The sequence below is a fragment of the Polypterus senegalus genome, chromosome 6, assembly GCF_016835505.1.
Source record: "Polypterus senegalus isolate Bchr_013 chromosome 6, ASM1683550v1, whole genome shotgun sequence".
Classification (NCBI taxonomy): Eukaryota; Metazoa; Chordata; class Cladistia; order Polypteriformes; family Polypteridae; genus Polypterus; species Polypterus senegalus.
The window spans coordinates 793,329-819,609 of NC_053159.1; the positions used below are offsets into that span (position 1 = coordinate 793,329).

A 26,281-nucleotide genomic window follows, 5' to 3' on the forward strand; every position below is an offset into this window, starting at 1 on the left:
CTGGCAGGCTTTTAAAACCAATTAAACAAAGTCAAAGGATTCCAAAAAGTCCAAACCTGGGAGATCACAAGCACAGGCAACCTAAGCTGAGACGGCGGGCAAAACCCGAGGTCAGAAAGTTTTGGAAACAACACAGAAACGTAAAAGCGAAACGATACGAGTCCCACTAGGGGTCGATAACAACGTCAGACAGGAAGATTCCCTCCAAGCTCGGCCAGCTGGTCCTCAGGTGATCCTTAATGCCATCTCCATGCCACTTGCCAAAGGGTCCAGGGAAAGTGCCATGGCAATAGAGCATGCTCACCCATCGAACATGGCATCGTCCATAAACGAAACTGAGCAACGTCAAAAATGACTCAAGAAACAAATTGGATTCCTTGAAAGAAAGTTTTGATTTTGACCTACACATGAAAAAAAAAAATAGAAAAAAATAAAGAAGATGGCAAATCATAAGAGTGGTGCAATAAAACAACAAAGCAACGACGGAAAATAACGGCAAGTCGCAGCACAAAAGAAAACCAGAAACGCAAAGAAGAAGACAAAAGTCACAATCAGAGCCGCCTGGACTTCACTTCCCAGCCTGCCTTGGGAGCACTGGGGGCGGGCCTTACCAGTGATGGACAGGTGGCCCCACCTCTTGGGGAATCACTCCATCACTCCATCTCCTGAGTAGACAGCAGCGAGGTGCCAGTCGTTTTCTGTAGGACTGAGTGGGCACCGTGCCAGGATGTGATGCACTCGGGCAGGATGGACTCCGCTTTGCACCTCGAGACGTTCAGGGGAAGAGATGGAGAAATGAAATGTGAGCTGTGCATAGACATCTAAGGAAGAAGGGGCACCCACATGTACCCTCTTCAGCTTGGCAGAAACGGTCACTCCAAGAGAGATCAAGCTGCTCACCCACTCCACCGGCGTCCCCTCGGACACTGGCGTCGCCACTCTGGCGCACCTTCTGACTCTCAAAGCCGTCAGCACATTTAATGGTGGAGTTGCTGCTGCAGCCAGCAGGGGGCGTAAGGCAGGAACAAACCCTGGACTGGGCGCTGGTCCATCACCAAAAGGTGTCATTAAAACTGCAGTCATTCCAAAGAGGGCGAGGTCTTTTAAATGAAGCACGGATGGGGGCCGAGGTCCCAGCGTCCCGATGCTCTCATTCTGCATTTCGGCTTTGCTCTTCCTGGTTTTACGGCCTACGTTTTATTTAAGGACTTGCTCTTTTGATTTCGTTTTTATTTCAAGATAACGTTAATGTGTGCTGCCATTTTGTTCCCAAGACTCGCTGTGAAGACACGGGTGACTGTTGCTAGGCCACACCATCATGTGACATCATGGAGGTGACGCTCTTTAACCCGGCGTCGCTCCCTCCACGTATCTCCTTGAAAGTCTTCCGCTCGCCTGCCACATCCCCATCCTGGCCTTTGTGCTTCCACTGGGAGAGGCCCAAACCTCTGCCCGTCCATGGCTGGGGTGACCTGCTCACTCGGCCCTGGCTGCCCCCGGGTACTTCACTATATTATGGCACTGGCTGGACAGGACAGGCTCCGGCCCCCCAGCTACCCTCAGTTCAGAAAAACGATGGCACCCCAAAAACATGTGTGCCAGTGTGTGTGCCCTGCGGTCAACTGGCGTCCTGTCCAGGGTCACTTCCTGCCTTGTGCCTACTGCCACTGGGACAGACAAAGTGGTTTTCACTTTTATAAGTAAAGAGCGTCTTCAGCTGTTGGGAAAAAAAAAGAAAAAGCCGTAAGCACCCGGCAGGAATTTCCTTAAAAAGTCCATCAAAGACGAGGAATTGCGGCCCTGGGAGCAAAAGAGCCGGGATACCGCAAGTGGCGGCAGAGCAGACTGTGAGCAATTGTGGTGACCTCACGGGGCTTAGTGACGCAGCGCGGGTATAAAAGCCTGCCAGCCAGATGTTCCTCCAGCACAGCGAGCTCGGCAGCCAGAGTGTGAGAGAGAGGCGGACAGCAGCCATGGCGGGCGTCACCACGCTCTGTGTCATCGCTCTTCTACTCGCCGAGACCCACGCCTGGGGATTTAAGGGCGGCATACTGCACAACTCCATCTGGCTCGGTAAGTCTGCCGATGACAAAGTGTCGAGTCACACAGCTGGGTTTGGCCAACCGGAACATGGCCACCCCCGGCTAGGCACTGCCAGCCTGTCCAGGGTTGGTACCTGCCCTGCTCAGGCCCCTTTAGGTCAATCCTGTGTCTGTGTGGAGTCTGCATGTTCTCCACATGTCCCTGTGGGCTTTTGAATGTCCACTGTGGTGACTAGGCTAAGGAATCCGCATATACTGTACACCAGGGTGGCATGGTGGCACAGAGATTGGCAGTTCTCCCTCACTAATCCAACCTTCCAGGTTCAAATCCCTACCTGTGTGCCACTTGCATGTTCTCTGCATGGGCGTTGGGGGTTTTTAAACCTCCATTCTTTCCCACCAAGTTGTACAGACTAGGCTAATGACTTGGCATATGATATATGCCAGGGTGGCACAGTGGCACAGCAGTTCATACTTCAGTGCCCTGGGTTCAAATCCCTGCATGTTCCCTGCATGTCACTGTGGGTTGTTTTGGACAACTGAGTCACACTAAGCTGTAATATGTTATGTTATGTTGTATACCAGGGTAGCACGGTGGCACAGCGATTAGCGCTTCAGCCTTACTAATCCAGCATCCAAATCCTTTCCATTATGGAGTTGACATGTTCCACATGTGGGCTTTCTCTGTGTGCTCCGAGGTTTTCCTCACGTCCTGCAGACACATGTGTCAGGTTCAGTGGGGGTTTTAAACTGGTGTGACTAGGTGGCTGACCCTTCGTTGGCATCCTTTCAAGGGCTGCTTCCTGCCTTTTGCCAGCTGCTGCCAGGGTGGGCTCTCACCTCATGTGACACTGACCTGGATGAAGCAGCTCTGAATATGTTATTTTCATTTCCTATCAAGCCATAACCTCATTTTATATAGCGCCTTTGCCATGTCTCTTTCTTGCCCATTTGTATCCAGTCCAGTTCAGGGTGGTGGGGCCGGAGGCAGTCCTGGCATTTGCTAGAAGCCCACCCAGTATGCAGTACTAGTCCCTTACTGGGAAGACAGGCATTCACTCACACCAGGCCAGTTTAGAGTCGCCAGTCAGTCTAACGTGCCCGTCTTGGAGGTGTGCCAGTGTCTCAGCCGAGGGGTTTCCTCAGTTCGATGCCAGACCCTCGTGTCCTACCTGAGATGGGGCAGTGAGATTCAGACTCGGAGCCTTCAGATTACAGAGCCGGTAGAGCAGCTGGAGAGCTCCTTGGGCAGGGAGTTGTGCCCAGTAATCCCAAGGACCCGGGTTCAAGTGCTGAGGCAGCGGGAGGCGTCCCCAGAGAGCAAGGTACACGAACAAGAGTGACAGCGTAGTTGGTTTTGAATCCTTAGCCTCTGGATCCGCTCGCTCAGTCAGCGCCGTGTTTGTGAGCTGTGGCTTCGCCGAGTGGAAATGCAAGAGGCCTGCGGATGACGTCAGCACATCTGGAGTCCATGAAGCCACACGTGCGTCTCGTAGCTGGCCGACGGCATCCCGCAGTTCGCTTTTCAACTCCCATCTGGCAAAGTCTACGCTAAACATCCAGACGGGCACTCGGGTGTCGCTGTGCCATTCTGGGACTTCACGCTGTCCACAGAGGATGATGTCTACTCTGTGGTCACTCCGTGTCCTTCTGTGTGATGCCCATTCACCCAGTCCTGTTTGACTGGCGCCCACTGCACTTGTAACAATAGGCTGGCATTTATTAGGACCCACCATAAGAAGTGGGCCATGTAGGCTTAAGGAGCTCAAGTTCATCTGTGCAGCAAAATCTAAATGTTAAGCATGGAAAAGCGCTATATAAAAAAGAGGATAATTAGGAGACAGGCGCCCACTGTGGATTTTGATCCTTCACCCATTAAGGGTGCCACAATGACATTGCAAAAGTCTACCAGCAATGCCAGACAGATGGTGGCACCTTTCTAAAAGGGTGTCATGGTGGCACAGTGTTTAGTGTTGCACCCTTAGGTGGTCACTGCCTGTGTTGGAGCAGAGTGGCTCAAATTCAGACGTCACGATGCCGAAGACCTGCGTGGGCAGTGCCACCCGAGTGAAGGGAACCTGATAACACTGGCGGAGGTCGGGTCACCTCTGCTGTCATGCTAGGAGAAGTCCACTGTGGTGACCGTTTCAGAGCGATGACGTTTCTTTTGTTGTTCCTTCTGGTAAGTAGACGGCAACACACCAACTCACTACGTCAAGAACCTTTGATTTGATGATATGGTGGCATCCCTGGGTGTCTGACCTGAGTGGGGAAGGTGGGCGAGACCCGACCAAGGGGGGTGGGAATACCTGGAGAAGGCAGCTTTAAAACAACAGCAGCGGAGGGGGCACAGACGCAGGCCTTTGATCATCTCTCCGGAGTGCTAAAGCCCACCAGCCTTGGCTGAGGACCCTGGCCATACGGGGGACCTCTTACCTGGGTGAGTGGCATGAGGCGGAGCCGGGCAGCATGTATGAGCAGGCAATGTTATGAACTGGAGAGTCATAAAAATACTCAGAATGTCCACTAGAGGGGGAAATCCTGTTAAACCCCACCTGTCTAGTTACACAGAGGGCCAATCGGAATGGCTTGTTTCAACAAAAAAGCTCATTCACAATGAACCGCAAGGGACTGTGGGTTTTCCACAGCGGTGATGAGCAAGTGGCCCCACCCTTTGAGGACCACCCACACCACACAGCAGAATGCGCCGTGACACATGAAGACCAAATAATCCACACTGGTAACATAAAATATGAACAAAAGAGACAAAAATGAGACATTTGAACCCGGGCTGCCATATGACATGCTGGGTGGCCAAGGACAGCAGGCCAGTGGGGCCCAAGTGGCCACTGACAATGACAATGTGCACCAGCACTCCAATGCCATTCCTCTGTTTCCTGCACCCCCAGACCTGACACTGGTGGCAGAAGTGGGATCCTGGGGCGTTGCCGTATTTTTTATATCAGAAAGTGGAATTTTAGTATTCAGAGATGGAATTCTTTGTTAACGGAGCAGGGCCAGGTGTTCTTTTGGTGTAATTCAGCGTCTTAATTGTATTTTTAGTGCCTTTAGTGTCATTTGATGGCCTTGTCCCCTCCACTGCCACTCCTTCTGTGTCGCTAATTGATTGTGGGCACAGATGGCTGGCTGTCTTGCCGGGCCTGATCCGTGTGTCTGATTGCATTTCTTAAAGTGAAACTCCTCGTTCAGCACCATTTCTGCATTTTCCACATCCACAACCCTGTGTGTATCTGCTCAGCTAAGGAGACCCGCATCATCGTGGCACAGAATCCGAGGCTGGGGGGCTTGAAGCTCAGGATGCCCCTGTCAAATGAACAGACGTCAGGGCATCCAAAGTAAGTGCCTAAAAACTGAAGACAAATGACAAAGGGGGCGCTGTAGCCTGGATAATTGGACACTTGTTAGTGTAAAGGGGCCCCCATTGTGGGGGTCTCTGCCAACAAGTCAGATTCGGGACACTCGGGCTGCACTTCTGCTCTTTTCCTTTAGGGGTCACTGTACTCGCCTCAAAGGCAGCTGAGCGTGCGCTCCTGGGCCCTTTGGGTTGTGCACAGCGGGGTCATCTTAAAAAACGCACCCTCAGGCTGATTAAAACGGCAGAGATAACATCGGGAAATAAACACAAAACACCAATCCACCTTCCTGAGCCACTCATCCAGGGCAGGGGCACAGGGCAACAGGAGCCCACCTCAGCCATCATAGGGTTCAAGGCAGGAGGAGCACCTGGAAACCGTGGAGATCACATCGGGAACAAGTCCCCAAGCCCGCCACCCCAAGGCCTGTCTGCATTGTCCAACGGCCCCCCACTCCACCAGGCTGGGACGCAAGATCAGATCCCGTTTCCCCGAGCTGTGTGATTGGCGCCTGCACAGGCATCTTGAATGGTTTCCAGACAAAAATGCTAAGGAGAGCATCTGAAATGCAGACGGGGGGCATGGAGTGATAAGTCGCAGCAAAATGACCCCCTGGAGCTGAGCCTGCTCCTAAATATTTCAGATATGGACTAACAGCTGTCATCATTTGCCAATGACATGCCATCTCTGTGACCCAGTGGGAGCTGCACCCGAGTGTGTCCTTCAGCAGACTGATGCCCCCTACAGGCCGCACCCCAAAGCATGCAGGATTTCATGGGGACTCTGACTGCCACTACCCTGAGCCCGATGCCAAGACCCCGAAGAGCACTCGCCGTCATTGGGCTAACACGACTGGCGCCCTGACATTGCCACTTCCCACCATTCATGCCTGCTGGAATCGATTTGGCCAGCTGACGTTCTTTTCAGTAAGTGGCCTCTGCTCATTTACATTTTGGCAAGGCACCCCCGGGACGGGTAATGAGAGGAATGAGCGCCCACGGGACCCGCCATCGAGTCAGTGCCAGTAAGCAGGAGCTGCAGTTGTCACAGGTGCTTCTTGTTGTTTTCTTCTTTCCCAGAGCAGGCAGCTGGAGTTTATCACCGGGAGTCACGCAAGGGGAAGTACCAGCTGACGTACAAGGAGGCCAAGGCCGTGTGCAAGTACGAGGGTGGCAAGCTGGCCACGTACGAGCAGCTGGAGGTGGCCCGCAGCATAGGTGAGTGGCATATATAGCGCCTTTCAGAGGCGAGCCCGGTCTCTGTGTCCGTACAGCCTGACCTGTGGCAGCTGACAGGACTCACTCAGGGTCACACAGGGAAGCAGAGGTCAGGTCTGTTATTTTTACATATATAGCGCCTTTCACAGCCCAGCCCTGCCGCACTTGTGTCTTTATGGTCAGGATTACACACACCGTCTGATTTTATATAGCGTCTTTCATGGTGACCCCAGCACACTAGAACCCCACTAGAACAGAGAGCCAGGGCATTGATTGAACTGCCCGCTCCATAGCCAGTACTATATAGCGCCTGTCATTGCTGAGGTCTCATCAGCACCAGGAAATGCTAAAGGAGATGAGGGGCAAACTCGGAGAAGATCCAAGAACATCCAGAAGCCAAAGAGGCGTAACATAAAGTGGGCACACGTTCATGGCATCACCATTGAGAAAAAGGCACGGCCTATATTTATATAGCGCCTTTCTGCAGTGAACACATGGCAGTCGCTGCCCTCTGTCCACGTGACACTAAGGAGCCTGTGCATGTGGTCACATGGAGGGGGGACTTGAACTGGTGCCACCGAGCTGTGCCGTCCAATGCCTCATAGCCACACAAGGGTTTGAACCCTGGCACAAGGTGTCCACCGACACTGCATAGTCGCTAGGGGGCGGACCAGCGCATGGCAGCACTGTGGCCTGTCCAGCCTTTATTATATAGCACCTTACACGGTTCAAGTTCATGTTTGAAACAAAATAATAAATACGTGTTAAATTATAAAACACACTTTGGCAAAATACAAAAAGATAAAACCATAAAAACATGAAATAAGCCGACGATGACAGTGCCCCAAGGTGAAGCACTGGCTTAGAGAAGCAGATGAGCCCAATCTTGACGTTTCTGTGGGCACCCATCTGAGCTGATGGTGAGACCTCTGAAGGAAAAACTCATGGCAGGGGTGAGCAAAGAGAGATGGGCGGGCAGTGCCAGGGCATGTAGAGACCAGGGGTGTGTGGTGCTATATAAGATGGAGGCTGATGGCTGCCCAGGCGCCCAGCCTCTGCGTGGAGTTTCCTCTCGTGCTCCCCTCGCTGACGCGTCCTTTTCTGCTCTCAGGTTTCCACGTGTGTGCGGCCGGGTGGTTCGACAACGGCCGAGTGGGATACCCGATCGTGAAGCCGAGCCCGAACTGCGGATTTGGGAAAGTTGGCCTCATCGACTACGGCTACCGGCTCAACAAAAGCGAGAAGTGGGATGTCTACTGCTACAACCCCAACGGTGAGTGGCTGCGATTCGGGGCTCTTGCCAGGCGCTCAGTCCCATTTTGTTTCGTTTCAGGGGGCGCTCTTTAAATTCGAACAATGCATTAAATAAACAAAGAAGAACAAACACGGCAAGGAAAGGGAAGAAAAAAAAAGGACAAAACTCAAACTCACGAGACAAAGATGGGGGGCTAGGGGTGGGGCTTCAGCTAAGCTGTGGGGGTGGCCCCACCTCCAGGGGCTCCACCCAAAGACGAGAGATAAGAGAGAAGAGAACAACAGAAATAATAAATTAACAGAAAATAAAAAGACACATCAATGAGAATCATTCAGAAATAACATAAATAAAATAAATGAGGGAACAAACCTCACAGCAGTGCACGACGCCCACTAAGCAACTGGCAATGCCAACCCCCTGCCTGAAACAAACGGAGTGGGCGGCCCTTCAGCTGTCCATCAAGGTGGCCCCGCCATATAAAGATGACAGACACAAATACATTTGTTTACTTTTATCCAAAGCAACTTACAAAGGAGACCAGCATAATCAAGTTAACATCACTTTGGGGGCCTGACTGGGGGTACGTGTGACAGGACGAGGGGACAAAACTGATCAAAATACAAGCCAGTTAGAGTTCCTGGGTTACAAGGGCCAGTTAGTGACATGTGGCCACCCGCCTCATGTGTCACTGCATTTTGAGTCATCGGCAGCGGCTTGGTGACACGTGCCAGCGGAGGGCTCCTCCCTCGGCTGAAGTTCACCTTCATGTCTTTTGTCCATTTTGGACTCTTTGGTTTATGTTGATTCTGAGAATCTCACGGCGTAGAAGCTGCCTGTAGGTGGACCCTCAAAAGGCGGGGCTACCAGCGGGTGGTCCACTAGGGGAGTCAGTCACCACCAGGATCTGCCCTCTGACCTCTTCTTTAGTTCCTGTGGGTCACTCTGAATGCCCGCTGGAGTTTGTGTTTCTTGTGATTTTGTGCTGAATTACTGGATCTTTGATTTGTTGACTTTCTGCTTGGTTCTTTCGGCTTTTTTGACCTTTAGGATCTGTGGGGGTCTCGTTTGGTTTGTATGTGCTCCATTGCAATACTTTTTGTGACAAGTACTGTACATCTTTTATATTATAACAATTCAGTGCTAGCCAGGGTTTGATGGTGATATCCCCCTCTAGTGGCCATTACTGGAAGTGTTTGAGACCCCCAGTCCACTAATGTTGCGGTAGCCCAGACGTGACAAGGCCAAAGCCTGGACCAGGAGTTGTGCTGCACATTCCGTCAGATGCGGTTGCATACTTTGTAGGCTGAGAGACCCCCGTAACATGGTCAGTGCAGGACAGGTGGTCATCGATGACCACCCTAAGGCTGCATATCGACATGGCGGGTGGCACTGATGAAGAGTCAGCCTGGACAGAGACGGTGAGATCAGCTGACGGATGAGCCTCCATAACAATGAGGTCCATCTTTGCCAGCTTGAGCTGAGATGGCTGCAATACCAGTGAGACGTGCAGAGATTCTGGCGGATAGCGGGTGGTCCACTGGGGGAGTCAACAGGTGTGGCTTGGCACTAACATGAGGGTCCTAGTGAGGTGGTGTAGAGGAGGAAAGGTCCCAGCACTGATCCTCGGTGCACCCTGACAGACAGACACTTGGGTATGACTTAATCCACCAGAGGGCAGTGCCAATGATGCCAGGGCTAGAGAGGCTGGCGAGGGGGGTTTGAAAGCAGAGAATAAGGACAGTGGACACCTAGCCAGGGAGCTTTAGCCAGCCGTAAGCATAGGGATGTCTCAATGGAAAGACCCCTCTTGAAGCCTGACTGGTTAAGATGAAGCGGTGGTCTCCTCTTAGTGTTGGCAGTTGGTCATTTCGTATCGGAATAATAAACAATTGATAACCCCACCCGTACTCAAAAAAGCACACAAAATGGGGTAGTCGCAGTCAGGACCATTAAATGGCAATCAGAACAAAATACATGGCACTGTGCTGAAGCCCTGCTGGAGACCCCTGGCAAACCATGACAGCATGAGGCCTTTGAGTGCTCACTGGATCAGAGCGGGTCAACGGCTTTCACGTCCAGCCAGGGGTCGCAGACCAAAACTGAGCGCCAGACACATAGACCGCCAGAATGAGGGCAGCAAAAGACTTGAAACAGCCCACTAGGGGGCACAAGTCCACCACGGGCAGGCAGAGTCTCTCCTGTCATCAGCCTGTACACACTAGGGAGCAGCCTTGCAGGGGGCACCAGAGGGGGCAAACACTCTCTCAGTGGGCCACTTTGGGACCACATGCGAGCGAGCGGGTGGGTGGGATGCACGCCATTTTAGCCTTAAAGTCATACATCTGCCCGTGCGCCGTCCCCCTCTGTGTTTGTCATAAACCACTGACACCAAGCCAAAGAATTCGCCTGATCCTCCCATCACTGTGGCGTCAAAGGGCAGGGCGCGCCAGCCTTAGCTGGGGTTCATTTGTGTGACACTGCGTCCTGAATGAGGGGGTTTCGTTGAAACCACATCTACTTTGATACCCCCGAACTGTGACAGCACTGAAATAGCGTGACACTCTCAGTACGTCAGTTGGTGGCTTGTGGCCCACTGTAACCTTGGACTGGATTGAGTGGGTTTAAGAATTTAATGTTATCCACAACTGATGGGCACCTCTGTGTTGGAGACCCCGATCAGCACACAGCTGCCCCCATGAGTCTTAGCCCAGGACTTGCCGTCAGGGTGCCATGATCATCTGTGCTGGAGTGGCTCCCCCTACAGGTTGCCATCTTTCTTTGCAGCCACTGCTGTTGGCATCAATTCTTATATAGCGCCCTTTTCACCAAGGAGAGGGTCTCTGATTCTGATGGCGAGTGTGTGCTGAAATGGCGCCCCCTGCTGTCAGGATTATCTCTATGTGTGTACGGGGACGAGTGCCCTGATGGACTGGTCAGAATGCCACCTTGAGCCTTTCTGTTGGGACACACTCTGATTCTGATGAAGTGGCGCCCCCTACTGGTCCATATTCTCCCATGGGGTTCTGACTATGTGGCCCCTTCAGGATGGCAGCTGCGCTCCCGACTTCCTCTCCAGTCTGGATTTTGAGGAAGGAAAGTGGACTGGCAGGTGAGATTCGGCCTGAATGGATATGTGGGATGGCAGTGCCCAGGCGAGCCGCAAGTTCCTGTTGGGAGGCCTCACTGCCGTGCAACGCCACATTCTGTTAGATGCCCCCTCAGTTCAAAGGTCGGAGAAATCCAAAGCATGTGTGAGCCGAGGACGCCTACCCCGGGCAGGATGAGCCTGGTGATGTTTTCAATTATCTTCCACATTGTAATTGGCATATTTGCTGCAGGAAATATGCGGATGGTAGACAGTCGAGGAAAGAGCCGGTGTCCCCCCCGCCGTGTGATTAGCCCCTCCGTGGCAGGGGGTGGCGAGGGCTGTGCTTTCTTCCCAATTCGGAATGCTGACAGGCGGGTTGTGTGTCACCATCTCACTGCAGGCGCTTGTCTGCCTCCATTGACCCTGGGATGGTGCCACTCATCAGCTGTGCCCTCTAGTGGTGGGCAGGTGGGGGGCTTGTCATAAGGAAGTAAGTAATTGACCCTGAATGGGACAGCAGGACACAATCCAGCAACTCAGAATGATCCTCTTGGGAATTATAGATTCAGGAGAACATGCCAGCTTCACACATGAACCCAAGTCTCTGGGGCCACCATGCCACCCTCACCACAACCTCATCATCATCATCATCATCTTCATCCTTTACATTGATATTGTGCTTTTCTCATTACTGAAAGATGACTTCCTTAAAGCCCTGAGGGTGCCATCTCCAGCCAGGCCTTCAAGTCAATTTTGGGTGCTGATCCTTTAGAAATGTACTTTCACTTGGCACCTTGGTTGGCATATGAATGCTCTTGGTTGGCTCTTTGGGCTCCATCATTTTCCAGGAGCCCACCCATAACGTCCTACTGATTTATAATTTGCTTTGGAAGCCATAAGTGTAAGGGAGCTTTTTCATAGCCCTAATGATTTGGGGGCTTGACCTGTAGATGGCAGGAAAGACGGGCACCAGTAGAAGAAACAAAGTGCTGCCAGGGATGGTTTATTGGCAGCATACGCAGGTCTGGTGCAGTCCTGAGCTGCCGTTTTGACCAAATAAAATTAATAGTTTTAGGGCAGCAGACCACCCAGAGAACCAGAGAAAGATTCATCCTGAAGGGGGCGCCAGTTCACACAAGTTATGAAAGCCTGCTGGTCAGCCTGGAGTCTCTGGAGGTGGCCCACCAGTGAGAGAGCCGGACCCTAAGCTGCAGGGATCCTGGTTCAGTACCCACATCTGCGTTGGCAAGTGATGCCGACTTTAACTGTTAGACACTCCAATGGTAAAAACAAAAAAAAATTGAAAAAGACTGCATTGAAGCCCTATTTTTATAATTGCCAAGCGCCCTGGGGTGGTGAAAGGCGCTATATAACACTGTGATGCTTGTGAGATTTTACAGAAGACCACATCTGTCTCCACTTTTCTATAACTTAAGTCAAAGGGGACACACGAGCCAGTGACTGTGTGACTTGACATGGCGGACGTCACAACAAGGCACTTTAAAATTGTTTGCTTATTTGATGCATGTGGTGGGCATTGAAGCTGCGCCCTCTGGGTTTCCAGCCCGCTGCCTTATCCACGAGGTGTAGGGTTTGCTAAGCATGCAAGGCACTATATTAAAGCTGACCAATTTAACCCTTTGGCATTTCTTTACCAGGCAAGCAGTGCGGAGGGGTGCTGACTGACCCCAGGCGGGTCATAAAATCTCCGGGGTACCCAGACGAGTACGAGGATGAGCAGATCTGCTACTGGCACATCCGGGTGCGCTACGGGCAGCGAGTCCACCTCAGGTTCTTAGACTTCGACGTGGAGGATGACATGGCCTGCCTGGCGGACTACCTGGAGGTGTTTGACAGCTACGATGACATCAATGGCTTTGTGGGAAGGTGGGTCTCGGCTGTGCCGTCGTTCTCATTCTGTATGTGAAGAGTTTGGTGGTGTCATCTTCCTCCTCCTCCTCTTTCAGACTTCATCTTGAGCAGCTGTGCTCGTAGCAGTCGGGCAGGGGCTGGCGGCACAACACGCAGCTGGTGATAATGACAGTCAAAACAGGTTGGGCACTTCAGCCTGGTCACATGACACCAAGCCAAGATGGCACAATTCATGCACCAGCATGCCAGCCACACAGCCCAAAGACTCAGCGTCCCGTTCTTGAGTGGCATCTGTGGGAGAACAGACTTAACACAAAAGAGGCAGCATTCAGTTTATAGCGCCCCTCACGACCACGACTGAGGTGTTTGTGTGCGAGGGAGACCCTCTAGAGGTAACTCCATGGAGAGACCCCCACTCTCTGCCACATCCTATTCGTTGATCGACCTTTGTGTTATTCTGTCAGACACTTTGCCAAGGTGCCTGTGATGAATGAGACCCCCATTCCCCGTGGACCCTGTAGGCACACAGAGGTCAAGGCTTCAACTTTCATATCAAACTTCAGCCACACATAAGGAAACGAGAGTGTGCCCCTTGTGGTAATGCCCCATAACTGCAGCAGTCCTCCTTCATGTACTCCCATTTCAAGTGCCCCCCCCAGTGGGCTCAAGTGCCAGCACGATCCTGGCAATGCCACCTCGCTGAGTTGATGGGGATGTCAGGAGACTGGGGTGTCATTTAAAGTCCTCACTAAAATCTGGGAAGGCTGCACTCGCAGAACTCTGGGCATCTAGCAAGCAGATACTAAACCCGGGGGTCCTTCTTTATCTTTCCAGATTCTGTGGTGATGAGCTGCCTGAAGACATCTTGAGCACAGGTAAGTGTGTGTGTGGAGAGCGTCACCGGGATTAAAAGGCCGTCCTTCTGATGGGTGACCACGAGTGCATGCGGACCCTCTGGCAATGCCAGGCTCAGGTTGGGGTCCTGCTATATACTCAGTGCTGCCAGGATAGACCCTGACCAAAACAATACAAATGCACCAAATAAACAGCTTAGTATCTGGGACCAGACAGCCTAGGGTGGCACAGTGGTTCAAGCTGGTGCCCCCTTGGCTCAAGGGGCTTGGGTTCAATTCCAGTCAGTGTCTCAATAACCAAACACAAGGTAGGGAGTCAGTACCACAGTTAGTCCAGCTGTGCCCCTCAGTGCCAGGGACTTGGGTTCAATTCCATGCAGGATCCCTATAAACTGACGGAGAGTCACAGAGTGGCACAGTGGTTAGTGCTGGTGCCCCCCTAAGCTCAAGGGGCTTGGAGCCTGTGGTCCCTTTACAGGCCATGTTGGTGGGATCCTCGGGAGTCTCCTTCTCCTCAGTTAGGAATTCCTCCCATTGGAGATGTGTCCATGTTGGATGAGGGCCCACAAGTGACTGCCAACTCCCAGTGTCGCCCCTCATCCAATACTGTAGGCCTTCCTGGGGATCTCCTCCGGTCTGTGGATGGACGGAGGTGTCCCCTCCCCTGAGCCTTGCAGATGCCCCGAAGTGCATGTGTGTGACACAAATCTTTGACAGTGACAACTTTTACCTTATGTGACACCACACTGTCTGCTAGTCTCAGCTTTTTGGGGGGGCATTCCTGCCGACATCACTTCCCATTTGTTCCTTCTCTCCCTTAATTTTACAGGCAACGTGATGACACTGAAGTTCTTGTCGGACTCTTCGGTGACCGCCGGTGGCTTTCAGCTGGAGTACACAACCATGGATGGCTCATCGCTGGCAAATCACACGGACACGTCGACCCCAGGGGGCTTGTAACGGGGCACTCGGTGACATCAGAGTCCGACGTCATGGCCGGACCTCCGTAGTTAGGACATCGCCTGCCATCTCCCGCCTCACTGTCTGTGGATGTTAACCCTGCGTGTGCCAATGACTCGGTGGGCCTGACAGACGAGGTAACAGCAGACACGAAAGGCACTATATAAAGTAGACTTTGATGACCCACCGTCTACGTCACCCAATGGATCGACCAGCTCTGGGGGTTGCGCCATGTTGTAAGGTCACAGTTAAAAACTCGAATGTTCGCTCTTTTATTTGATGCCATTTTGTTAAAAGCGTTCAAAAAATGTGTTGATGGCTTTTGGGTTCACCCTGGTGGCTCTGGTGACATGAAGCAGGATACCAGTCAGCCACCCAACACACGTCCATCTCCACACACCCCGATTAGACATGACGTCCATTTTGTGATCCCTAGCAATCTGGGATGCCGAGAGCTGGAGCCTCTCCCAGCATGCAATGCAGTTAAACAGGGCGAGGCGCTATATACAAATCAGAGAAAGAGCGGGCATAGCAAATATGGAGTGAAAATTCACAAATTTGAAAGGGGCTACATTACTAAGACAGACAATAGGAAAGGCACTATATAATGGATATGAATTACTCCGGGAGATCCTGAACATCTAAGAAACATGAAAGGCGCTATATTACAGCTAGATAGATATGAATGGCACTACAGTATATACCCAATAAATGAAAGGCACTGTGTGATAGTAGATATAAAAGACCCCCAAATGAAAGGCGCCATACTAGTGGTCAGCCCAGCCTGAAATTCGTACCCGAGTGACATGAAGCACAAGACCACCTCTCCAGGCCATGCCAAGCAGGGTGGCATCGGAGTGCAGAACTTCAAGCTGATTCACAGACCAGTCCAGCCGGCCTGCCCCCGGGTGGCACTTGAAGCCCCTGGCCCATCACAGCACAGCCGCTTAACCCTTACCATGCTTTCCAAATTAATGGCTCCCTGGATCCACTGAGCGGGGCAACTTTGGACACTGCGGCTCATATGAAAGGCGCCATATTGTAGGTAGACGTGAAAAGTTCACACGGCAGACGGCGTCTTTCATGACCTGTTCGTGTAACCTGCGATGGTCTCATTCACGTGTGCCGGTGGGCATGCGGTAGACTGGCATTCTGTCCTCACACATGGTGCTGCCAGGAAAGCCACCCCCCCCCCCAAACCATGAGACCCCAAACTGGAAAAAGTAGGTGTGAGAAAGTTATAAGAATAAAGCCATGAGGCCCATAACTGGTGACACTAGTGGCACATAAGTCACATGCCAAAGGTCATATTTTTGTGATTTTAATAAGGCATAAGAGGGGCTACTCAACACAAAACAGTCCAAACGTGGCATGGTGGTCTGGCTGGTAAGTCCGAACTTCACCAGATCCTGTAACGTCGGGACGAGAATTCCTAGGGACATCGGGGGGGCTTTGTGTAATCAACATGTGAGCTGACATGACAGAGCTGAAGATGGTGACACAGCAACAGCACCCGTCTAAGGAGGGCATCAGTGGCTATTTGGCTCGTTTGTGTCGTCACCGTCACCCACTTTATGTCTGTCTGCAGTCAGCTGATGCTCTGTGATGGACAACAGCAATGGGAGTGTGGAGGACATCAGTGGGCCGAACGAAAGCGGAGGACTTCGGAGCTCTAAGTCCAAAGTAATGAGCCCACCATACGAAGAAGACGCCGAAAAAAATGAAACAAGTGAACGCTGTGATGTCAGCCGGGTGGGCGCCGTGTCAACGAAATGTACACCGGGAATTAAAAACCCACTTCAGTGTCTTTAGTGTGTCTGTCTGTCTGTCTGCTGGAGGGTGAAAGATTCAGAGGGTCCTCATCAGCCCGTCTACGGGGTAGCAACATTCCGATACCCGTATGCCAATCGATATGAAAGACGTGATGAGGGTGGAGCACCACGTCTGGAAACGTCTGCTGTCCATACCTGAAGGATCTCAGAATCCGCTGGACACTAGACGGACAGGAAAGGCACTATATAAGTGACAGATAGATATGTGAAAGGCACTATAAAAGTGACAGATATGTGAAAGGCACTATATAAGAGAGCGCCCTGTGGTGGGCTGGTGCCCTGCCCGGGGTTTGTTTCCTGCCTTGCGCCCTGTGCTGGCTGGGATTGGCTCCGGCGGACCCCCGTGACCCAGTAGTTAGGATATAGTGGGCTAATTAATGGATGGATGGACTATATAAGAGATAAATATGTGAAAGGCACTATATAAGTGACAGATATGTGAAAGGCACTATATAAGAGATGTGCAGACATGTCCCTGGGCTCACTATTGTCCCGTGTTCAGAATATAGCGTGCCAATCAACACGTAACATGTCTCCTGTCTCTGCCACTCTGACTAGCGGGTACAACCCTGACCCTAACCTGGAAAGTCCTGCCTTCTTCCCTCCCTCAAATCTCACAACACGTGGGCCATGAAAACTCAGTTATGGGGGATTCAGAAAAGCCTCCACGTCCTGCACACATCACCGTGTTGTACACTTAGTTTGAATTTAGAAATTTGCCATTTTTGCCCATCAATCTACGCTCACTAACCCATAATGACAAAGTGACAACATGTGACCAGAAAGGTGTGCGCATGTATTAAAATCTGAAATCTCCCCTTCCTAGAAGTATTGAGACCCTTCATTCAGTACATCATGGAAGCCCCTTTCTTGTCTTCTTTCATGAGTCTCTACAAGCTTTGCCCACCCGCATTTGGGCAGTTGTTCCTCTCAAGCGGTGGTAGATTGGATGGGAGGCGTCTGTGAGCAGCCATCTTCAGCGTCTCTCCACCCAAGGGCCACTGAGGGACACTCTTTGTGTCATTGAGCCATCTCCCCACTCTGAGGTGACGTGAGCTCTGGAGCAGGTTTTCTTCAGGGATCCCTCAGTGTTGTTTTGCATTTGTCTCCCTGGCATGATGCTGTGGCCTCCATACTTCACCATAGGGATGGCATCAGGCAGGTGGTGAGCAGGCATGGAGCTCAGTGTTCTGCTCAAAGCCTTTGTCTATTCACAACACTTGGGACCCCCAACTACTTCTTTTATAATTAAGGTTGTACTTTTGTGTGGTCAGCGCGTACTGGAGACGTGAGGTAACGTCACTTCCGTCCTGAAAGTGATGGCGGAGACCTGCGGTGACACTGCCGGTTAAAGGCGCGCAGGTGCCGCTGGGGGGCGCTCTTCCTTGGCCATTCTTTTACTCGTACGTGTTTAATACTCCAGGCAGCTGTCACTTTCGCTAGTCGTTTAACGAGGCGCAGACGCCGATCGGACACTCGTACACGAATCGGACTTTGATGCAAAACCAAAATTCTGCTGTGCCGCCTCCGAGGAGCACCAGACAGCCGCTCGCGACAGTCGTGGATGGCAACCACACTCGTCCTCTTTCCCGCAGCGCAGAACTCGGAGCGCATAAGTGGCGTTGATCGTACGCTAAGGGTGCAGGCGACTGGCATTAAAGAAAGGGCGACATACCCAAGTCAACGTCCGCTGGTCCACCTTCAACGAGTCGGAGATGAAGTCGCCGACGCCAGCGACATCAGCGCTCATCCTCCGGCTAGCGGGGTTCAGTGGCGGCCACGGAAAGGTGGGAGAAGAGCGCCCTCTGCTGTTCAAGAGGCAAAGCCGACTGTGCTCCGCTGAAAGGCCATTGCGTCCCACCAGACGCGGGCTGCACTTTTAGCTACGTGGTTAGTCAGGCCCTTCGCTTAAGTCCCCGGGTCGGCCGACTGACTCGACGGGATTTCTCGGCCGCTCCACTGGCGTCTGCTCGTTTTCAGTCGGCACACGGCGCCTGCTTGTCACGCCATTTCATGCTTGTTTAGGCGCTTTTAACATTACTTATTGTACTGATGTGTCTATCAGAGGAGACTGGCAGCTTTTGGATCATTTCCAGTTGGAGCACAGACTGGCGAATCGACCTGCTCAGGGGCACACCGTGTCAGTAGTGGGACATGAGCCCACAACCTCAGGGTTTGAAGTCCAAAGCCTTAATCAGTGCTCTTCAGTTCTGTTTTTAACATTCCTTAACATGGAGCTTGTGGGTTCTGCCCAGGCCTCCTCCTCCCGTCCAAAGACATGCATGTTAGGTGATCTGGCGATGCTAAAGTGGCCGTGTGCATGTGTGTGGACTGGCACCCTGTTCAGAAATTCTTCCTGCCTTGTGCCTGAGGTTGGACGGGATACCCTCCAGCTCCCCCCCCCCATTATCCTGGTCTGCAAGAAGTGGGTCACAAAATGACATGACATTCTTTAATCTCCTCTAACCCATTCATCCATCAACTTTCTAAACCTGCTGTGCGTCTGTGTTTGTCTGGTTGCTATGTTTCTGTCAGACCAAAACATGACAGATCACAGACATGCGTAGTACTGAAATACACTGCATTTGTCATTCCAACAGACTGTGTAGTGTGGCATGGTGGCGCAGTGGGTAGCGCTGCCGCCTCACAGTTAGGAGACCCATCTGGGCTCACCTCCCGGGTCCTCCCTGTGTGGAGTCTTCATGTTCTCCCCGTGTCTGCCTGGGTTTCCTCCCACAGTCCAAAGACATGCAGGTTGGGTGCACTGGTGATCCTAAATTGTCCCTAGTGTGTGTACTTGGTGTGTGTGTGCCCTGCGGTGGGCTGGCGTCCTGCACGGGATTTGTTTCCTGCCTTGCACCCTGTGTTGGCTGGGCTTGGCTCCAGCAGACCCCTGTGACCCTGTAGTTAGGATATAGCAGGTTGGATGATGACTGACAGATGGCACAATACACATTTGCAGTGGCAGAATGCATGGCATTTGTCATTCCAACAGATGGCACATCACAAACATTAGCACTGCATTTATGAATCCCATACCCAACGGCGCATGGTGCACTGCAGATGTTAGCGCTCAGGTCTACTTTGACGACCGAGATTTCAATGGCAGGTTTTGTGTAATCCAATAGTCCTAACTCCAATACGTCCTGAAAAATCCCATTCCTGAACAACTGGAAGGTGACTGGTGCATTTGTCAAACCACAGGACATCTATGACTCGGTGTCCCCGGGTGATTTAAAAGTGATCCTGCATTCATCACGGTCTCCAATACGGTGCGCATGAAGTTGTCAGGACTCCTGAAGACTATGGATCCCATGTCCTGATGAAGGCCACCACATAGTCAGAGCTGCTCATAATTTTATACAAGAAACGTTGGGTGAAGTTTGCACAGAACGCTGGCGTGCTAATGATGTCGTGCTGTGGTGGTGACATCATTTTTGTGCTCGTGTTCATCATGGCGAACAAGGCCATTGTGTTTCTGGTAATGGCGCCCTCGCCAGTCATGTGGTTGAATGGCAGCGTGTGACACCATTGCTGTAATGTCAGCTCGATGGCTCTCACAGTGGCACTTCCAAAGCTGAACACCTCGGTGACGACTCAAAGTCAATTGGATTTGTCACCAATGTGTACAATATGGAGTGGAATTCCAAGATGGCGCATTAAGAGGAACATAAAAGGACAACGAGGCACATGTGACATTATAAATATCAGTAAAGACCTTTATGTTAAATGAGTCGTCGAGTGCGCACTAGAACAGAATGTAAAAGAACGTGACAAATGATAATGGAGTAAGTGAGAGAGACGACCCCAGAGTGCTGTGTGTTTCTAGACGCCATTCTCACCCAAGGTGGACTGCCAGCCGAAGCCCCTCCACAGTCTATCTGGCCCTCGGGCAGCCATGGCGTCTACCTGACCACAGCACAGAGAAGAGGCCGCTGCTGGGATGGCCGGCATCTCTGACGTTTTCATCGCCCTGGTCCGACATGGCTTGGTGTAGATGTCTTCCTGTAGAGCCGTGTGCCAGTCACAAACCAGGGAGTGATACTTTCTGTCACCATATGTGGAACTTTAGTAACTGGGAGGGCAGCCTGAGGTGGTAAAGACGTTGTCATGCCTGCTTCACCAAGGTGTTGATGTGCTTGGACCACATCACGTCCTCCATGGTGTGAACACTGAGGTATCGGAGACTGTCCACCCTCTCCACCGACTTCTTTTAAATCCTCAATCCACAATCGGCTCCTGTGTCAGGGGTCCCGACGCCAGTGTGACCACCAGACTCTGCACTTCATCCAGGTAAGCCTCCTCATTGTTGTCAGGGATCAGACCCACCAGAGCTGTGCCACCCTCAACCCTGACAGTGACGTCAGAGTCGTGTGCAGCCGTGAAGTCAAATGTGAGGGGGCGAGTACGGCGGAGGACTCGGCACACGGCCCTGTGCAGCCCCCCCGAGTTGAGAGTGACAAGATGAAGAGGTGTGCCAAACACAACCCACCATTGAACCACCTGGGGTCTGCCAGCTGGACATTCAAGTGCTCACACGCAGGTCCCTGGGCTTGGTGAGGTCCATGGAGGAGATTATGGTGTTAAATGCTGAACTGCATAGAACTCCCTCTCGTGTGGTCCAGGTGGGCCACTACTGTCTGTGGGATCAAGGTCATGGCCTCCTCCGTGTACTTACTGGGGTGATATGGGAAGTGTAATGGACCCAGTTCTTTCGACAGAAGAACCTTAGAACAATCTGGACGAGAGCAGGCCATGCAGCCCACCAAAGCTCACCAGTCCTGTCTGTGAAGGCCCCTAAAGTCCTCCCGGCTGCCACACGACTTGCTCACGTATTCCAAGTGTCTGCGGTTCTGTGTGTGAAGAAGAACTTGCTAATGTTTGTGTGTAATTTGCCCTTGAGTTTCCAACGGTGTCCCCGTGTTTGTGAGGAGCTCATTTGAAGACCACCGTCTCGATCCACTGGACTAATCCCCTTCATCATTCTAAACATTTCAGTCACGTTAATCTCTGAAGAGGCTCAGCTCTTTTAATGTTTCTTCATCACTCGTCCCCTGTAGCCCCCCATAATCAGCCGAGTCGCTCTTTGGACCTTTTCCAGTTCTGTTATGTCGTTTTTGGAGACCCAAACTGCACCCAGGACTCCAGATGAGGCCTCGCCAGTGAGTTATAAAACTTGAGTGGAGCCTCCTGGGACTTGCACTCCACACGACAAGGCGTTATATAACCTGACATTCTTAATGGCTTCTGCACACGGTCTGGTCTGGCAGTTGATAGCAGTCCACTGCGACTCCTAAATCCTTCTCATGAGGTGGGCTTTTGATTTTCAGACCCCCATTACAATTGCTCCATCTTGGGTATGAAGACCGTCTGCATCCAGCCACACAAGCAGATCCTCCAACTTGCAGGGGAAACTTGGGGGTTGGTGTAGGGCCATCTTAACAGCATTATAGCCCCGGGCAAAGCAGTGCAACGGAGACCCCTACCAACACAACCACTCAGCAAGTCACAACATTCATAGATTAGAACTGCCCAGCGTGCCCATATGTTAAGATGGCCCTGGGTTGGTGGCAGGATTGGCACTCACACTCTTCAGTGTGGTGCTGTGGTGTCATCTGTTGTACGGCTGCGCTCAATCCGTGTGGTGGGTGTGGCACCACACTGTAATCTTCGCATGTTCCCAACCTCCTCCTCCTCCTCCTCCTCCTCCTCCTCCTCTGTGCATTCAAACCTCACACTTCCTATGTCTACCACTTTACATCTACTGACATTAAATCTCATCTGTCTGCCCGTGCCAGTCTGCTGTCCAAGTCCCTCTGTGATGATTCAGTGGATTCCACCTGACTTGGTATCATCTGCAAACTTCACCAGCTTCTTCTTGACATTCCTATCCAAATCACTGATAAATATTAAAAACAGCAGTGACCCCAGCATGGACCCCTGCTGGCCACCACTCTGATTCTGATAAGGCTTATCATGCCATCGCCCCCTGCTTCCTGTGTCTGAGCCCATTCTGCCCCCCTCTACACGCCACACCCCAAACTGCCACTTGTTTGAGTTTGATGCCCACCCGCTTGTGTGATTATGGAGTGGCCTTAGAACTGCCCAGCATGCCCATGTGTTAAGATGGCATGCGGCAGACGTGACTGAGCCTACACTCGGGCTAAAGGACCGACAGAGACAGCAGTTGACAAGTTGGGCTTAGGACTCGTTCTTCTCTTTTTTATTTTGGAACTTTGCCCCCCGTCCCTGTTTTTGGAATAGTGAATCCGTTATTTTGACTCTCCTATTGTTTAAGCCCCCACTTGGGCTGCTCTCTCCTGGTCCTAAGTCTTTCTTGTCCATTTTAGAACTGACCCAGCTGTGTAGTCCATATGGAGTTTGAGTGACAGGGAAAAAAAGTCGAGCTCCAGTCCCGCTAGACGGCCTCATTGAGACATCGGCTAATTTTCCTGAATAACTCGTGCATGGTCTTTAAATACCCCCCTTAGGTGAAGGGGAGTCTGGGATTACTTGTACTGCACAGGCTCGTGGCCAGTGAGGGGGAAGAATAAGAAGCTGTGGCTTATTAAAAATATCCCAAAAATACCCAAAAACGCTCCGCAGGAAGGGAATTAATCCCGAAAACAAGTCCGCTGTCTGGAAGTCATTGATTTCATAATAAACTTCTCTTCCCCCAGGCTGGAAGTTCTTCTCGGACCACTTGTGTTTACTGAACCACAGATAACGGAGAATTTAGGTTTTCAGAAATAATAAGTACACAGAATGATACGAGTTTCACGCGGAGGCCCCCGACACTCAAGTTGAATGATACGTCGCCAATAGGACCTCCGTCAAGGCAAGAGATTTGTCATTTTATTTTCAAAGTTGGTTTAATAGCCCCCCGGCTAATACATTTCCCGGCAGAGGCACAGTCAACATGTACAAAAATATCTGTGCATTGAAACGGTTCAAAGTTCGATTAGACAATCACATAAGAGAGACTGACTACAAAGGTCTGCCCCACCAGCCCCACACTTCAGGACTCGGCTTTCAGCTTCTCTGTGGCTTTGGTCAAGCAGCCATTGGACTCACCACAATAAAACCAGTAAAGACCTGCCACTGGTCTCTCTGAATTCTGTTGGAACTCCAGTTTCTTTTACTGAAGCCAAGCATTCAGGCAAGGGTCCGGTATCGGGTTTAGAAACCCTCGTTCCTTATGCGTTGAGTCAAAAATATCCCACCATTAAAGGCAAATTAGGCGTTCACCTAGGGCACAGATCATAGGAGTAGGAAACCCAACCACACGGGTTAGCTAGCGTACAGTCAGTTGGCACACTAAGCTTGGCATAGAGCAGAAAATAACCCAGCACTGGCACGGTGTCCCGCAACGAGACAGCCAAGCCACAGCCTGTAAGCTCTAATCGCGGCTGAAAAACAAGTAAAGGGATTACAAAAACATTTTCATCAACAAAAATAAAATAATTTACAAAAATATAGCCAAATGAACAAGAAACTAACCCCAGGGGCAAAGCAAAGCCCAGGAAAAACCATAGCAAGAGATACAGTAACGGAAGAATTTTGTTTTGATATTCTAGACGAAACCCACCTCACCATGCCAACTAGAGTGCCCTTTTTATACCCAGTCCCAGAAGGCTGCTGCCCAAACCCAGTTAGTGGTGCTGCCGGTCAGCCCGAGGGGACACGGTGAACTGTTAAAAACGGCGTGTGCGGCAGGACCCCCCCTCCCAGGTCTCGGACCCATTTGGCGAGTACACATACCGGTCATGGTAGTGAAAGGCGCCATATATGTGAGTGTGTGTGTGTGTGTGTGTGTGTGTGTGTGTGTGTTTGATCAACTCAGGTTCGAGAAAGCAGCGCAGACCCTGGCTGCAGGTAGAGCACCGGTCTTGTAAATTATTCATCAAGTCCGTAGCTGCTCCGCTCGAATATGCAGATTTGTCACTTATTCCTGAGGCACTCACCTGTTACGTTATTAATGAGCCGATGCTGTGAATATTCCCGAGAGCCGCGGTGACCGCAGAGTATCGCGACTGATGCCAGCCGACACCGGTGCGGAGTCCAATAGGCGAGCGGTACGATGCTCCCCCGCGGTTCACTCCGTTTGATGCGCGGATTTGTGGAAGAAAGGCGGAGGCGGCCCGCCGTAGCCCTCGCTGCGTCATGAATATTTATGAGCGGGCGGAGCTTCTACGTAGGGGTGAAAGGTCACCGGGTCCTGACGTGCGCTGTTTAGTTTGGCGCCAGCATTTTTCGCGCGGGGAGCTGGCGAGCTGGAAGGAGCAGGCGACGAAGGGGCGAAGAAAAAATAAAAAAAATAACGCAAGAAGTGAGCGGGACGGGGAGAATCCGCCGACATATCTCGTGTTCGCAGTCCTCGCTCGAGTTGCCCCTTCGGCGTTTGGCCCACCGTGCAGTTATGTCTGAATAGCTGAGGTAAGAATTTGGGTCGCGTGTTGTTTTGCCTCCCTGCCGGAGTGATGAAGGAGTCGTTAAAGCGCGCGCCAAACACTCCGCAAGCGTGCTGGGCTGTTGCCGGGCATCGGCGCCCTTCGTTTATTTATTTAGTGCACGAGGGCACCGCGTTCGTCGGCCGAGGAGCTGCATTGCTGCGGCGTGCACTTGGCCTCTCAGAGGCCGTGAGGCGAGGCGGCGCGGGCTGGGATGGTGGAGGTGTCCGGGCCGAGCAGGCAGTACTCGGCGGTGGGGGAATCGGCACAAAGGAGCAAATAGGAGCCCACTTGGAGTACGACGATTAAGAGTTTGGAGGGGAGCCGGCCTGGTGCACGTTTCACTTTCCGTCTGTCTATTTTCGAGACCTGCTTACACCGCGTTTGGTATTGGCAGGATCAGCCCGGGGAGGGGGGCAGGACGAGAGGCAGGGTCCACTCCTGCGCCGGACGCCGTGACATCCCTGAACACGTTTACCATCACGACATTCTAAATGGAAAGCTGGAAACCGTCTTCATGTGGACCTGACAGTGGTGTGTCCTGCCAGCTCAGCAGCCTCTTCGTTGTATCCTCCTTTTTAGTGGGTGAATCTTCACCCTCTCGGGTCCAGGATGTTGGGTTTGAACCCTGGCCTGGCAGCTGGCAGCACACTCGTTGCAACCTTCCCATCTATTCTGGGGTTGCTTTCTTTCTGCTACTTAACTTTTCCTGCCATCCTCTGAGTTGTCATTGATCTGTAGTCCTGAGTATGTACAGTTGTGCTCAACACTTGGGCCCCCTTTACATTTTTGGGTTGATATGTATAATATCTTTTCAAATAATTGGAGATATGACAACTTTTTATTGTCACACTATTTTAATATTATGTTCAAATGTATACAACAATAAAGCTATGTGTGTGCTTTTTAGATCTAATAAGTACTGAGGTTCAAAACTCAATAAGATCTGAACCTGATCATTGGCACCCTTGCCTAATGTTTGGATGCCCAACCCTTGGCACCGGTGAGCGCCTCCAAACGTAGCCATCTATCATCATATTGTGGCATTCCTAAAATGCAGGGGTGCCAGTGATGTTGACCCCAACTGAACGTGCCTTGTGATACAACTGGTCGGCCTGCCATCCAGGGTTGGTTTCTGCTGCATATCTGATGCCATCCCGATAGGTGCCAAACCCCCTGGGACCATTGGGTGGAAAACGGAGACGCACGGATGGATGGGAGCATTTCTGTCTTCATCTCCTTCTTCAGCATCATCTCCCTCCCTGTGCATCTCTCTTTGTGGTGAATCAATTTTAATGACGGGGTTACAGTTTCTGGGACTTTTATTTGTTTGTGTT

At 51.6% G+C, this 26,281-nt stretch overlaps 2 protein-coding genes across 5 annotated transcripts in view; both read left to right on the forward strand.

The window, feature by feature from the left end:
* The first annotated feature begins 1,910 nt into the window (after positions 1-1,910).
* Positions 1,911-16,469, forward strand: tnfaip6 (tumor necrosis factor, alpha-induced protein 6). The gene is made up of 6 exons (XM_039755179.1): positions 1,911-2,073; positions 6,496-6,633; positions 7,745-7,906; positions 12,635-12,863; positions 13,683-13,723; positions 14,532-16,469. Exons 1-6 carry the CDS (start codon positions 1,914-1,916, stop codon positions 14,660-14,662), a joined length of 861 nt encoding a protein of 286 aa, XP_039611113.1. The 5' UTR covers positions 1,911-1,913; the 3' UTR covers positions 14,663-16,469.
* Positions 16,470-24,692: 8,223 nt separating this feature from the next.
* Positions 24,693-26,281, forward strand: part of rif1 (replication timing regulatory factor 1) — a 46,693-nt gene continuing 45,104 nt past the window's right edge. For all 4 annotated transcript variants that reach the window (XM_039755206.1, XM_039755205.1, XM_039755208.1 and 1 more), the window contains exon 1: positions 24,693-24,930. The gene's annotated coding sequence lies outside the window, so the exon portion shown is untranslated. The remainder of the gene's footprint in view (positions 24,931-26,281) is intronic.

Excerpts from the sequence above, each read along its gene's own strand:
- tnfaip6 (XM_039755179.1), top strand. The coding sequence starts at position 1,914 with ATGTTCCTCCAGCACAGCGAGCTCGGCAGCCAGAGTGTGAGAGAGAGG. Across the intron at positions 2,074-6,495 it reads GCACAACTCCATCTGGCTCG|AGCAGGCAGCTGGAGTTTAT; the intron begins GTAAGTCTGCCG and ends CTTCTTTCCCAG. Across the intron at positions 13,724-14,531 it reads TGAAGACATCTTGAGCACAG|GCAACGTGATGACACTGAAG; the intron begins GTAAGTGTGTGT and ends TTAATTTTACAG.